The sequence below is a fragment of the Pyxicephalus adspersus genome, chromosome 3 (assembly GCF_032062135.1).
Source record: "Pyxicephalus adspersus chromosome 3, UCB_Pads_2.0, whole genome shotgun sequence".
In the NCBI taxonomy this organism is placed as follows: Eukaryota; Metazoa; Chordata; class Amphibia; order Anura; family Pyxicephalidae; genus Pyxicephalus; species Pyxicephalus adspersus.
This window is the reverse complement of record NC_092860.1, coordinates 47,911,661-47,927,629: the sequence shown is the minus strand read 5'-3', so window position 1 is coordinate 47,927,629 and position 15,969 is coordinate 47,911,661. Positions and strand designations below refer to the sequence as shown.

The 15,969-nt window shown below is 39.5% G+C and overlaps 1 protein-coding gene and 1 long non-coding RNA gene across 2 annotated transcripts in view; one reads left to right on the top strand and one right to left on the bottom strand.

The window, feature by feature from the left end:
* The window catches only part of SHB (SH2 domain containing adaptor protein B), a 123,011-nt gene extending 117,223 nt beyond the window's left edge, over window positions 1–5,788 (bottom strand). The window contains exon 1 of the mRNA XM_072404448.1: window positions 4,457–5,788. Within this exon, the coding sequence (XP_072260549.1) occupies window positions 4,457–5,092 (636 nt within the window). The 5' untranslated portion in view covers window positions 5,093–5,788. The remainder of the gene's footprint in view (window positions 1–4,456) is intronic.
* LOC140326123 (uncharacterized) lies at window positions 5,699–13,679 on the top strand. Its single transcript, XR_011919784.1, has 2 exons — window positions 5,699–5,834; window positions 13,529–13,679. It is a non-coding gene; the product is annotated as an uncharacterized lncRNA (long non-coding RNA).
* The last annotated feature ends 2,290 nt before the right edge of the window (window positions 13,680–15,969 follow it).

The following is a 15,969-nucleotide window of genomic DNA, read 5'->3' as shown; positions in this document are numbered from 1 at the left end:
GATATACAATTTACAAAGACGTGGATTTAGGCCAAGAGTAGATTTCATGGCCAATTCAGAAGTTACTGACTTTACATAAGGTTTACTAATTTGTTAGTTTACAATTCCATATTTTGCTATATTGTTTGCATGTTAGGGGGTTACTTTTGTTATGGGGCATTTAAAGATCATGAACATTATTAACCTTTATGTTGTGCTGTTGTTGCTTCAGTGTTGCAACATTGGGCCTGCATTCATAAAGCTCTTCAAGACTGGAGAGGATACACTTTTCTCAGTGAACCTGGGTGATCCAAAAAAAACTTGAATCGATGGAAAACATTTGCTTACAAATAGCAAATGACTTTAACAAAAAACATTATTTGTGTGTTTTGTATGCATTTTTTTGGTTTGCAACTATTCATTTGTAATGGGCCCCTAAAATACACTCAAGCCATAAACATGGTACATCACCCCTTTTGGGGCTCTGTTCTCTACGTTCTGTAAACATCACCTGATGATAGCATATGACAAATGTACTTGTAAAGAAAAAGGATAGATTTATAATTACAGTACCACCAATTTTGTCATCTTTAAGGGCAACATTGCCATCCTTTCAGTAAGATTCTTTGGAAATGCAGTATAGTCAAAATGTCTTGAGAAAACATTCCAGTCCATCTTTTGGCAACATGTTGGCTGGGCCGTTTTCCCCTGGAGCCCATCTGAAGGAGTCTAACATTTTCATTTCCAGATATATTTTGACATATTGTTATCAGGCAAATATAAAGGGGCAGGGAAATTGAGCATTATAAGCAAACATTGCATTTCACTACCGCTTTACCAAACCACAATGCATAGATAGAAACAGACATGTACAGTATAGACGGGTGTGGGGAAAATGGGAGTTGGGCGCATTTTTAGAGTTTATTAACCCAAAGGAAAGGATTTGATATGGGTAGCACCATACACATTGACACACCAAACAAACAACAATAAATGGGTTAACAAGTGCCCATTAAGCTACTATACATTGAAAAAGACACTATAGTAAAGTTTTGTTGGTAAACATGGGACTTTTATATTTTATCATTTAGGATAATAAGTAAAGAGGCTCAGAGAAAGTAAAACACTGGCTACTAACACTAGACCAGAGTTGGATGTACAAGAAATATCAAGCTGTTCTCAGGCATCTGGGTCTGCCAATGTATTCCCAAACATGAAAAATAATTGAGGCCTATGGGGGTGGAAGAATGGGGTGGGGGGTTAGGAAATAAGGTGTGTTGCAGGAACCTCCAAGACTAGATTTCTGGGGTTAAAAGCACCATTTTCAGTATGTGCAATGTGCATGTAACACACTGCTGGCCAGGTGGATAGATAAGTTCTTCAAAAAATACAGAATAAAAAGGCTGATTTACTAATGAACTCTTCATTTAGTAAATGTAAGTAAAGATTCACTTTTATTTTCCAATCATGAATATTTATGTTTACATGCACATTTGGTGCACTTGTTATAATTAACACCAGAGGCTTAAAATTGCAAACCCTGGGCTCTTCTGCTTCTTCATTCTATTGTACAGAATTGTGTACAATATTGCAAAGATATTCCTCACTAGCACAAAAGAAATGGCCCAATAACTGCAAGTAAAATAGAAAATCGAGCACTTCTTGCTTTTATTGAAGCAGAGCTATAAAGGAAAGAGAAGAATGCTTCCAAGAAAAGGTTGGAAATCTCTCATCTGTTAAAAAGGTGTGTGCACCCTTTACTTCTGGAAATGTCATGGAATTCCCCTCACTTTCTGAACTGGTTACAGCAGTCAACACAAATAAAAGTGAAAGTATGTATTTCTAACTGCATCACTATCCCTTCTTCACTCTACCCCCAAAAAAAGGTTTAAGCTGAAGTTGCGGTGTAGATTTATCCTGCCCTGTATATCTTGTATTTCATGTAACCCATATCTACAAACACATGGCAAGATAACATTCAGACTAGTTTATGTAAACATTACCAACAACAACAGGTATGTGTGCACACAGGTGTGTCCATCTGTAATGATAGAAAGGAAATAGTTCTTCACTTCTAAAAACTCTAAAACCGAACACTGCAGAAATAAGTACCAGTGCAAGCTATTGAATCAGTACCTCCGCCAAGCAACTAGAACTTGAAGCCGTAGCGGTCAGATAGCAAACTCCACATTTTCTCTGGTTCTTCTGACCTTTGCCCATACAACAATATTAGTGATTTCGCTAGCCTTACTGCAGTGTGTGAAGCCATGAGAATAGCAATGCACCTTTCTGTTAATCATTCTATTATGTGTGAAAGTGCGCTGTGCAAGCTAATAAATTAAAGGAAAACTGTCATGAGAGCATCATGGAGTCTGCCATTGCTGACCCCTCTTCCTGAAAATGTGAGTTGCCTATCATGTTGATGTTTAGCTTCAGTGCTTCCCAGTCACTATCCTGGAACAGGTGTACAGATAAGGCTTTCTGACCCTCTTCTAACATTCATTAATAGTGCAATGGTTGCCAGTCTGTTACCCAAGACAAGCATGTTTTTGGCAACAGACCAGCAATAGAATAATTTGCTTACAATCAGATATAAGAATATGTGTATGCAAGTGATTGCTAATCAGGAATTTAGCTACTGGGTCACAAAACAAGACCGTGCTACATAAAGAAGCACATCAATGCAAATGTAAGTTGTTTTTGGGGTAGTTTGGTTATAGGGAAGAAGCCTACCGGATGACATCCTATAAAAGTGAACAATAGGACCAAATGTGGTTGTTGACTGGGGTTAAAAGAACTGCAAAATAATCAAAGAAAAACTCCATTAGGACCACTTACATATCCCTATATGTAGATAGTATATATATATATATATATATATATATATATATATATATATATATATCCCTATATCCATATCTACACGGTTGTATCAGAAATCAGGTGTATAGGAGAAGGAACACATGTTCAATCAGATCTCTACAGTAGCAAATAATATAATAATGATCAACACAAAGCAAACAGAAATGTAATGTTTGTAGTAAGGCATGTGAAAGCGAATGGAAGCTGAGAACAACCCCAGAGAAATAAGAAAGGAACACAAAGAACTGTGAAATGACAATGGAATACTATTAATTTCTAACATAAAGACTGTCATGATCAAAACTCAGGGATATTGTGCCATATCCACACTTCATACTACAAAACGTCCCCCCTGAGGTATCAAAGAAAACAAACAATGCAATAAAAACGGGACTAATAGGTTTTCGAGTTGCCCTTAATTCCCCCGGCTCTCCGCAGCGACTCTATTGCCACATGTCACTTTTGACAAATTGCTGAAACCTTTATTAATGGATCAAGCCATTGGTTGCTAATATTTTACCGTAACACAAGAACGACATACCGTCAGGCTTAAAAGCCATTCTTTATGTTACAACTTGATTTCAGCAGACCTTCCATTCTTTCCAAAGGTTAATAGGGGTGAAATGCTATGTGCACCATTTGTTGCTGTAATAGCTGTCGGCACAAAATGATGCACATACACCAAAGCCTTACTGAAGTTCTTGTAGGCAAATAGCTGGATATGGTTTCAGAAAGCACCAAAAGACACAATGAAATCCATACACAGTAAAAAAATGATTAATGCAGGAATAGGGATTATGGAGTAATAGCTACCAGCCTATAGCATAAGACTGAGATTGAATTTGTGTATGAAAAGCAAGTAAATGTGTCTGAGATGTTGTATGCATGGACAAATAAAAAGAAAAGCACAAAACATCATCAAAAAGCTGCGCATATCAACCCAAAGTATTCCTGTATTATTTATAACATTCAACTACAAGATCCACGTTGGTTCCTTTTAGCAAAGGCAACTTTTCCCCTTTCATCAGATTTAAATCCCTCCACGTTGGGTGCTGCTGAATTAAGGATTTGACCAGCATTGACCCCTTCATTGGGTGCCATCACCAGCCCCTCCAGGATGGTTCAGCTGAAGATAGCAAACAATGGCTGTACTAATTCTATATCAGGTGAGGTTGTATACAGAACTAAGTTTGTGAAATGACCATATGGTATTAACAAGCAGGAAAAAATGATAAATGCAAAGTTGTGAACTAAGATAGCAGATGTATGAAAGCCACCTGTTTGGACTCTGAAGACAAGGTCATGGTTCACAGATATGATAAGAGGACCTTTCACCAATTCTGCACGGGTGGATCAGGAGATCCAGCAACTAAGATCATGTAATAATAATGATAGAACTTTGTATCTTAGTACCCCATTAATAGTCAGATCTGTACAGAAGGTAATAGATGTAATAATAATAATAGAACTTTGTATCTTAGTACCCCAGGAATGGTCTGATCTGTACAGAGGGCAATAGATGGCAGATCAGGTGAAGCCATAGGATCATCCCATGTGCAGAGGGGTAATAATGGTGTTATTGGTCACATGTCCAGGTGATGTACGAGCACCTTACCTTGTCCTTTTTCTCCTTATGCTGCTCCTCGGTCTTGCTCATGGCCACCATGGGGCTCCAGGTGATGGCAGTGGGGTGGCCAGGTGCGGGGTCGGTCCAGCCGCAGCTGTCGATCTTGATGAGCCGGTGTTTGGGGGACACGATGTATTTGAGCTCCGCTCCCCCCGGTAGCTGTGGCTGTCTGGCCCCGGCCGGCCTCCTCTCGCTGTTGCTGCGGTACAGGTGCGGGGAGGAGGACGAGGATGAGGATGACGAGGTGGTATTGGTGCTGGATCCGGGGTAGGGCTCCTGGATGAGGCTGTTACTGCCCCTCCTGCCTTCTCCCTGCTGATCCTCGCTGCACAGCGCCCGCAGCTTGCGTAGGGAAGATCCCGGCCCGTTGTAGGGATCCTCGAAGTCCTTCTCCTTCTGGGCCCGGTAGGCTTTGATGAGATCGCTCTCCTCCCTGCAGTGGCCGGGCAGCGGGGACGTGTGATGGTGATACTGGGGGAAGGGCTGCTGCTGCTGCTGCAGGTGGAACGAGCGATCGGTGCCTCCGTTCCTTTTGTAATCCGGTCTGGGGGGCTGCGGGGGGCTCTTGGTCTTGTTGTTATTATTGTTACCCAGGCTGAAATATTTATTCAACCATTTGGCCATGATCGGGGCAGGCTGGGTGTGCGGGCACAGGAGCTGATCGGATGACACTCCCCCTATACCCGGGCTGACATGGAACCAGTGCGGGGATCAGGGGTACAACAAGTGCCCGGGGGCACCCACACGATGCCAGCAAACTTAGTGCACAGCCTCCATGGGGAAAGTGCCGGGGAGTTGGCAGAAAGTCATGGCAGCTCCATGCCATACACAGATTGTCCCGGGATCACACACACATCCTCAGGTCACTGCCACTTCCCTCATTCACCGGGACATTCACTTAGATCCCTGAGAGGTGTCCGATCACTTGTTGGATCCGGGCTACAGACGGGGTGAGCTGGCAGATGGTGCCGCTGATCATGGCATGCACACACCGTGCCAGTGACAGCTCCTAGTGCGGCGTGTTAGCAGCCTGTACACAGCTCACCTCTGGCTGCGGGAGGAGCCCGGCTACACCTCCCCTTCCCATATCACTCCCATGGCTACACACCCGGCCGATCCTCCTCCTCCTCGCCCAGCACTCCGGGGACTCACACCTTAGCTGCACTCTGCCAGGACACCACGGGCTGATCGCTGCTCACAGGCGACTTGTGCCGGGTAAGGTACGCGGGGATCGCTGCTATGGAAGAGCAGAAGCAGCCGGAGCTGGGTGATATGAGCGGAGATCGCACGGTACAAGTCGGGGAAACTTTATATCCAGGCAGAGCCTTCGTGTCAATCACTGTACAGGCAGCTATGTCTATACAAGGTACTCACAGCGCCCCTGCTGCTGGTTTGTGGGAACTGCAATGGATCATGTCAGGACATTAAAAATGTGCTTCCAAGTACATTCACTTTGTTATTTAGTTCATTCATTTACAGCAGTCTCCCTCTTCTTAACACTTGAAATAACCTTCATGTCTCCAGGGAACCCCCACTTTGTATACTATATCCACAGCTCACTGTACATTAGTGTGTGGGCAGTGGGAGAAATTCCTCTTATATTGCTGGCCTATGGGAAGAATGTCACCCTTACAGATAGCCAAAAAGATCATTGGGGTCACTGTAACTGACCTGAGAGTCTCATATTGCTCATTTCTTAAGGAATCCCCCTGCAACCTCTGGAGGAACCCTGAAACCCTGAAGAAACACAATTATTACTAAGGCATTGTTCAGACTGGTGGGCAGGGGTGTATGTGTAAAAACAGAAGAGGGGGCACAGTAATAGTAAAGGCTATGCACGGCGAGCGCGCATCCGCTCATTCCCGAAAGAATTGAGGGCATATTGTGCCCTTTGTGTGCCCACTCCACTACACCTCTGCCAGGGGGAAGTTTTACTCATTTACCACTGCCTCAGTATACATGTAATATCGACCTATTGCAATTATATGGAGGGTGGCAATAATAGGTTCATCGGTTATCCCATTGCAAATCTGGACCTGCTCTAAAAGCAAAAAATACATAATTAAAAAATAAAAAACTTTTGAGGGCGTGTAATGACTCATATTGCTGCCTATTCACCTTGGGGATTCACTTTGCTATTGTCCTGTCTACCAGTGACACAGAGAATGATGAAATGTAAATGCTAAGAGTGCAATATGAACAGAAAAGGAGGAGAAATCTTCCCATGCCGACACTGGTTTCCATGACAACTGTTTACTAGGGAAGATCCCCCACTATTGAGTCTGCAATACAGGAAGTAAGGGGAGATTCCCTATATAAGAGAAAAATTAAATACATTTCATAAAAAACTATTCATTTCACAAATATTGGGCTAAATTATTTTACTAAATTTATTTGATTTTTCTCTTAATTGATGTAGTGAATGCCTAAAAAAGACATGTGACCAGTTTTTCCTCAATTTTAGTTTTATTGGTGAAAAACCCCTCTGTATCTCTTCCCTACTCTATCCAAAATGAAGTAAGTTTCGGCTTGACATATACTTTAACCCCCCTGGCGGTAATCCGAGTGTGGCTCGGGGTGAAATTTAATTACAAAAAGTGGTAACCCTGAGCCACACTCGGGGTTCAATTGAGGGCTTACCCGGTCCTCATGAGCCCACGGCGTCCTCCAGGGATGCCGGCCCAACTTCTGTTTCCACTTGGTGATGCCTAGCTGGCATCTCCGTCCCATTGGCATCTGTGTGCCCTGGCCTCGCATCCTGGCATGCGAGTGTTGGAGACACGAGGCTAGAGGATGCAGATGCCGGGCTGGCATGTGCGGGCTGGGTGCGTGCGTTGGAGAGCGGGATTGGCAGGAAATTTAAAATTAAAAGTATTAAATGTATAAACCGATTTGACATGTAAAAATACTGAAATAATCTTACCGCCATAGAGGGTAATGTAAGAGGGATTCAGCTACTAACCTACTACTCAATGGACTGTTTTCGGGTTTTGTTACAAAAGCACGCCACCTCAGCTTCAGCTTCTTTATTATTACTCTTGCAATAAATCAATGCAAGAGCAACACAAATCAGACTTTCTTGAGGGATGAAAATCCGATCTGTAGTTTGGTTTTAGTTATTACTTTACAGTGAATCCTTTTGTTCACAACGGGGGAGCTTGCATATGAACTGTACAGCAGCTTTTTAAAGCCTTTAATGAACTCTTCATTACAAGGATGGTAAATATTGATGTCAACATGGTGAGTGTCACCTGAAACAAGCTGCTAGCGGGCTTTTAACAAGCTTTAACTAGTACTAAAGTCTGCTAACAGCTTATTTAAAGTGACAACCAGCTCTCCTATTATAATCTGTGTTTAACATTCCAAACGGGAGCTGAATGGTACTAGAAAGGCTTGGACAAAGCTTGCCGAAAGCTCTCTAAATGCTTTGTAAAAGCTAAGGGATCCTATACTAGATGAATCACTTGTGAATATGGCCTCACACCTTAGATTAGGTACAACCTCATCTCCCACCACCTTACCAGACCACCTACTAGTGTGGTGCCTGCACAGCAGAAAATGTCTGCCTTGGGTCCCTGTGTTATGTGACGCTGTGTTATTTGGCCAGGATCCTCTCCTACTCCTGTGTCATTGTCTGTATCTTTCATTTGCAGATTTAGTAGCTTTTAAAGCCGTGGCACTTACTTTTCTGCATCTCCTTGCAGGGAACTGCCATCTTTATTTCTTTTTGAAAATTTTTGACCACTTGATTGTCCAAGCCGGGACATCGTTTTTTATTTGTGTAGTGAGACTTTAGTTGGTAGTGGGTAGAGTGGTTCTGACAACCCCCTACTTACTATTTGAACTTAAGATATGCTTTATATCCATATAAGAATAAAAACATATGCTGGGGTTATTGGAATGACCCCTGCTCCTCTCCTGTGACATAAAGTTTTGGGTTTTTTTGTATTGAAGAACTGGCATTATCCTGTTGCCATGGCAGGGCTGCCAACATCAGGACACCATTGCCTACTATATGGCAACACATAAACACTGCCGGCGAAATTAAGCCATGAATCTGCAAGTGCGCTGGACTTTAGAGACAATAGAGGGTAAGGAGGACCATTGACATTTTATTACCAGGAAAAAGAATAGTCGCTTTCACAAGCAATCACAGCAGCAAGGGATGTTGCATTGCAATAAACTTTTTATTGCTCTCTGTGACCGTATTGCAGATTTTTCTTCATATTCTGTCTGGTAAAACTGTTATGTGAGTGAAAAGCCCCTGATAGCAATAAAAGTCAGGCAGGGGTTCTAATCTTTCTCCACTCTATCCACAGTTGAAAAGTTCATGTTTGGGAAGGAAAGATTTAAACAAGAAGAAGTAAGAATAAGAAGAAACCAAAAGGACAGAATTAAGTAATTAAAGGGAAAACAGAATTAAAGGAAAGTGGGGAAAATGTGAGAGACAGAAGGTAAGGGGGAGAATAAAGAAAGAAGTAAGAGTAATAGAAATTATAGAATAGAGATGGTGAGAAAGGGAAAAGAGAGATAAAACAGAGCAATGACATACATAGGAAGGGAAAAAGCATAAAAGAAAAGGATGGAAGGAAGGAAACAAACAGAGAGGAATGAAGAGGCATAGGGAAAGATAGAGAAAGTAGGCAGTGAGGAAGAGACGCAAGGAACATGGTAAGGATGTCAGGAATGTAATGATGGAAAGGAAGAATTAAGAGAGGAGAGTGGAAAAGTAGGAGTGGGTGGAAAACAATACAAGAAGAAAGACAGCAAAAATAAGAGGATTGAAGGGAAGAAAGAATGAAAGAGATAACTGGAATAAAGAAAGGGTTAAATACAAGGAAAACTGACATGAAAAAATGGGGGGGGGGGGGGGAGAAATGGAGAAATCATGAGAACAAGAAGGAAAGGGGTTAAGAAAAGAAAAGGAAGGTAGGGAGGGAAAAGAGCTCCCAATGGAATAAAGAAAGGGGGCAGGTAATAAGGCAGAAAGTATCGGCCGTGGGAGAGAATGGAAAGAAAGAGAAATTGAAGATTAGAAGTAAATGAAAAGGAGTGATGGAGGCAAGAATTGAAGAGATTAGGAAGAAATTAAAAAGTGAGGAGGAAGGTAATGAAGGAGACTACTGTAGAGATATAAAAAGCCAAGTTTAATAGAAAAGGTATAATGGAAAGGAAAAGAGTAAAATGATAGAAAAGGGATATAGATAATGAATAATTGAAGAAAGATGGGTACCTAATCTTTACTTTCAGTGAAGCCAGGAACCTCTGCACAGGCTGCACCCTACATAGCAGTTTATATGAAGGCTAACACAAGTTAGCTGGTAGGCAGCACTGCCAATGGCACCCTATGTTTCAGCACTATTGTTTTTTTTTTTAAAGAATGAAGTTCACACATTGGGCCTGACTTATTAAAGCTCTCCAAGGCTGGAGAAGATACACTTTTATCAGGAAGCTGGGTGATCCAGTAAACTGGGTGATCTGGTCCTGTATTGAAAACATTTGCTATCAAATAGCTTTAAGGAAATCCATTCCAGGTTTGCTGGATTACAAAGGAGCAAAGCCTTGCCTCCTCCAAGATGGTCTTCTCCACACAGAGACCAATTGCCAATCGAGTCATGAACTAATTTGCCCAACTTTTATTAGTACATATTGCACACTTCCTTTATAACATTCTCCTGGCACAGGGAATTATCCTGGTGGACACTCATGTACAGATTGCATTCATCTAAAAGTTTAACTTGTTTAAGAATTATAGTAAGTTGGGAATAATAATAAGAGAATTATAGGAAAAATATCCAAAACAAAATTGCTATACTAACCACTTCAACTGCATGCTACACATGGCAAAAGGCAGAAAAAGTAGTTGTACAAATGACAAAAATTAGTTCCATGCTAGATTGCCCATTTTTGTTTTATTTATGTTTTTCAGACATCAGTTCACTGTCAAACAGCTCTTTCCGCATTTGTACAGATTAGAGTGTGGTGGCGAGGTACATGGGGGAGCTAGTAACCAATGATCCTCTTTTTTTTTGTCCTATGAGCATAAACCATATTCTGTTAAATTAAACCAGTTGGTTTCCAGCTGTTGAATTCTTCATGATATTGTCATATTGGCAGTATTATCTATGGCAGGGGTGTCAAACTCTGACCCATGGGCCAAATCTGGCCCTCAAGGTCCTTTTTTTTGGCCCTCCAAACAATTATTTTGAAATTAGTCTTTTCAACCCTAAAGTGTGTGTAGAGGTGTTTGTTTTTGTTAGCTATGGATGAAGTAGTAAACTTTCTCAAGTTTTTCAATAATTTTCAATTTTTGCCCCTGACTTGGTCTAAGTTTTGAATTTCGGGACTGTGTATTTGAGTTTGACACCCCTGATCTATGGAGTGGCTGAATATGCCAAGAACAGAATTGCCTGAGATTATTACAGTCTATTTACTATTAAAGACTGTATTCTTGTGAAAATACTACCCCCTCTTTTATTGTAGTACCCAGCCACTGCAATATTCATCCTGCCACCAGCACAGTGTCATTCAGCCTTATTCCTGTATAGCCAAGGTGTCATGAAAAACCTCAGGGGAATCATCCTCCAATTGCTTTGAGTCCAATTCGTCAGAGCAAAGAGTGGACAACATATTATCAGGACAGTTTTCTGCATCATTGAAAACTTTTCAATGAAAAGTTGAAGATAGTGACCATATGCCAAATTCCAAATTATATAAGGTGGGAACTGGGGGCTTCAGAGTAATGTTAAAGAGAGGTGGGGCGAAACTCAGTTTTAATATGCTATTATTAGGTATATCTTACCACCTGCTGGCTGATTTTATTTAATTTTGGAATAAGGCTTGCATCAGAGGCCATTACTATGCAAACTCATGCAATTTGAGGATCCACGTACATGCATAATCGATAAACTTAAGATCCATCTAAATTTAATCTAGTATCAATATAGTACCCTAATGAAGAAAAATGTTTGGAATTCACAGTGTACTCAAAAAAGTAGAAAAAAAATATGAGAAAAAATAAATTATTATTGTATTTAGGAAGAGAAAAAAAGAAGATGGTGGCACCCCGTGTGGGAATGGGGATAGGCCAGTATCGTGTTGTTTTATTATTGATTTTAGTGAATCCAGTCTTACCCCCTATTGTGTACAGTTGTACTGGCTCCTCCCCTGTACTAACCTTGCATACTTCTCACGGTGTGCATTGGAAACTGCAAGTCAGACATAGTCTATCTCATTTCTTGACTGGTGGACATCCAGTATCATCTAGCCCTTTTTCTCTATAGCCTCTCTAGAGAAATTGACAATGGTGTCACTGGGTATTAAAAAGGATATATAATGAAAACAGAAAGGTTTTGTTTAAGCATTTCATTAGTATGCTGATGAGTGGAAAAAGAACAAGAGAAGGCAAACTATAAGCAAATTAAACTTCAGCTTTAATAAACTGACTTCACTCAGTTGCATGCTTTGTTTACCAAATCATAACACTCCCCCCATAGTTTTGGAAACTTTCCAAAGGATAGAATCTAATAAACTGTCAGAAGCTTGTAATGAGTTCTAACCCATCCCAAAGAACATCTGTGTAAAAGCTCCTCTTTTTTGTCTTTAGTGCCAGAAGTGATGCTATTATAATTTATGGTACACTCTTGGCATCAACAGCACAGCAAACAAAAGACTTGGGTAAAAGCCCTAGCTTGACTGAAAGGTAACTGTCACTGTACATGTAGCAAATGTATTTAAAGAGAAAAAAAAAAGGTCAGACGCTCACAGAGCTTGTTGTATTGTTGTTGGACTTGCGAGACGTAAATGCAGGAAGCCAGTGTATTTAATTGCTTGGCTTCGGGGGAAAACCTGCTAGGAAACAAGGATGTGAATCCTGTCCCTCTCCTGTGAATGAGCGGGAGAGGTGCTCAAATATTCCTGTTTAGTATGCAAAGCATACATCTGGAGACGCTCATTTTCTAGCACTCATTTTTGCACAAGGATGTGTTCTATTATGCAAATACTGACTAGCTTTAGGAAATATGTCTTTCAAATATCTTCATTGCCTTAGGCCTCCATTTGTATTCTCTGCAGGTTTTTAATTCTGTGTCGCAGGATCTTTAGCTTTCATAAAGGGGTTGTGTGCAAATAATATTTCTAGTTTCTTCTGTATAAATGTTCCAACAAAGTCCCATGGCTTTAAAATTTCTGGTTAGTTACTTAATCTAGGTGACTTTTAATTATCTCATTGGGATCTAGAAGTGATACTCTTACTTTGCTAAGTACCAGTACACATCAAAACTCATAGGTAGGTGTTTATGTTTGACATTGAGTTCAGCAGCTCAATACGATCAAAACTTCCTTTGTGTAATAATAAAATGAAATGGCATCGCAGTGTTGATGCCACAACTCTGTGCACCTCTGCTACTTTCTCTAAACACAAGGGGAAATTTAACAGGCAATACATAATACCTGCACCAACGTCTGTCTTTACTAGTTAGTTTGATATTTATTAGACCTTTAGCTTATAATTTTATAAACTGCACATCAGGGCAGGTTACTATAATACAGTGGTTTATATGCACCCAACTAACAGAATGAAGAATTATGTCAAAACTACAAAAAACATGACATTAGAATAGAATGTTTTATTGTACAGTTGCTGATTGTACCATGTTACAGATTTGTCTAGATACTGAAAATGTCATGTACATACAGTCAGAAAAAATCTCCCCCTATGGTACTGTTGATAAATCCAATCTGCCATATAATAGTGAATCCAAAATGTCACCAACTTAGAACCTTTTCCAATGACAAATCAAACATTAAATCAGCTTCAAAGCAAAAATCTAATAATGAAGACACATTTTCCAGTGTCAATTGTCTAATAGCGAAAATATCTCACTTTGGAGCACTTTGCAAGCAAAAAAATTTCCTTCTATGACACAGGACAAAAAAAACTATATTTTTACCTATCCCCGCTCTATCCAAAATATAAAAATTGTCTAAGTTTAAAGTGTTTATATACCCAGAATATATATATATATCTCAAACATAATATTATTGTACTGTTTTTTTCAGTAGATTTTTTGCCAACTGAATGTGCTGAATCCTACATTGCTGAAGCACAGCAAGCTGTTGGACCAATGCTGGTGTCCAATTAACAAGTGAAGGGGATTCATGAAAATCTATGTTAGCAATGAAACTTTGTGTAATAAAAGCTCTAAACACATTTACTTAGTGTTTGAACTAATTTTTTTGAACTGCAATTTTGCAACACAGCAGTAAAGTGTGTGGGGTGCCACAGCAAGAGGTTAGGAAGTTTAAAATTAGCACCTCCATCCATGTGCAGTTATGTCACTGAATGCACATTTTGTTATCTTATTACTTGCATACACAGCAACTAATCATATTAGTTTGTATTTGTCTAGATCTACCTTTTTACTTTACTCAGACCATTTGCCCAATATTACTTCCCTGTTTAAATCCTATTTAAATTACTTTTGCTGTACCAATATATTATGGGACTCATTTTTTTTATTTTCATTAGTTTCAAGTGTAACATAAGAGTTAACACTCAACTTTTTGAGTCAGTGTTCTCACAATTACTACATTGAAAGCTACCACTTAGGTAGGTGATTACTTTTCAGCCTATCTTCTATTTACAAACAACATTTTGCTTCATGCTTGGATATGAGATTTGCATCTTAATTGACCTATAAAATATAAATAGAAAATAATTTAATCCAATTAAAGTGAATGAGTCACCATGAAAGTGGACTGGAATGAGATTTTTTCATAGAATACGTTCAGAAATTATAATTTTCAACCTTACTGTAAACAATTCTGAATCTTTAATAAGAATCAGTTATTTTGTGAAAAATAACTTCATTTGCTATGCAAATTAAAAACATTACTTATTTGTATGTGCTTTATATATGGAATATATACACTTAAAAGTAACCCTTTGTGTAACAAACGAGGTAAATAAAGTTTGTGATAAATAAAAAATATACAGTAATAGTGAAGTTCTAATGTTAATTATGATATTACCTGCTTACAATTTTTTTACAATTTCTTACATAAATTTACCATAAATTCACTAGATCATTATTGATCTATCTATCTATCTATCTATCTATCTATCTATCTATCTATCTAACATGCCTGTTTGCAGTCTTCTGTATAATGTACACTAAAATGCACAAGCTCAGCTCATTGTGAGACTCCAGCATACCTGGCTGCCAGGAATAAACCTGAAAGAAGACCAAGTGAATATGCAAGAACCGGAGATGGAGCAAAGAGAGGTGAGTTTAGGTAAATAATTTCGCATAGGCAGGTTCCCAGTGAGTAGTGGAGTTTCTGAATGCAATAAATTAAGCCTCTCATACAAGAAATACATAATCTGAAAATATGTTTTGCTTTCTTGCTGACTGGTGACCATGTCTGTATGCATTGTTCTAAGGCATATGATTTAATGAACTGGTATAAGCACACAAATCAGGATAATTAGAGTAAAAGCAGAGTTATTATTTATCTGTATATGAATGTAGTATGAATGTACCAGGTCAGTATGGCTAGTAGTAGTGGCATGTCATCAATGGCGGCCTCCATGTTTACCTTATCATAGGGTTACTTTAACAACACTCCTCCTCATCTACTATTGTTAAGGTTAGGATCATATAGGAATATTTTATTACAGCTTATGTTTTAAAATGAAACTCTCTGTATAGAAAATGCTGACTGATAATTTCTGCATCACTTTATTCTGGAATCAAGAGGATATCCCACGACCTGTCAGCTGTGCAGCATTTTTTGGAAAAGATCATCTTCTCAGACAGGGATTCAGCCATGAAAAGCTCTTACGTGACATTAGTCCATGGATGATTTAACAAGAAAAGTTATTTAAAATAGTACCTTAATTCTGAATTCGCTTTCCATTTTAGAAAAATGGATGTCTCAAACTATTTTAAATGTTATGCATCACTTGAAGCTGAAAAGACACTTCAAGGGATTACAAGAGGTTGAAGACATATTAGGGTACTTATGCTTGTTCTTTGTAAGAATACATGTAATGGTTTTTGCAGAAATTAAGCATAAGTACCAGAATCTGACTTCAGCCTCTTGTAATCCCCTGCAGAGCCGTACTCAGAGTAAGAAAGAGAGAAAGAGGTTCAGCACAAGGAGGCCCTGTTACTTTCAAGGAAAATACATATAGGGAAAGAATACAAGAACCAACTAGTAAGGATACTGCTACTCTTTCCTAGTCCAGTCACAGGGTGAAGCACAGATTCCTTACCAGTCTGTTTTGCTGAAAGATCAATTAAAGTTTCAGCACACAGGTTACCAATAAAATCAGGGAGCAGCAGAATCATAGGTGCTTTAAATCATCAGGCTTTTGTGATCGTTTGAAGTGAGAGATGTACACAACACCATCCTGTTCTGTGGAATACATAGCCCAATTAAAAATCAAATGACAGAACCAAATTTTGTTGTAATGTTAATAAATCAAACAACGTTCC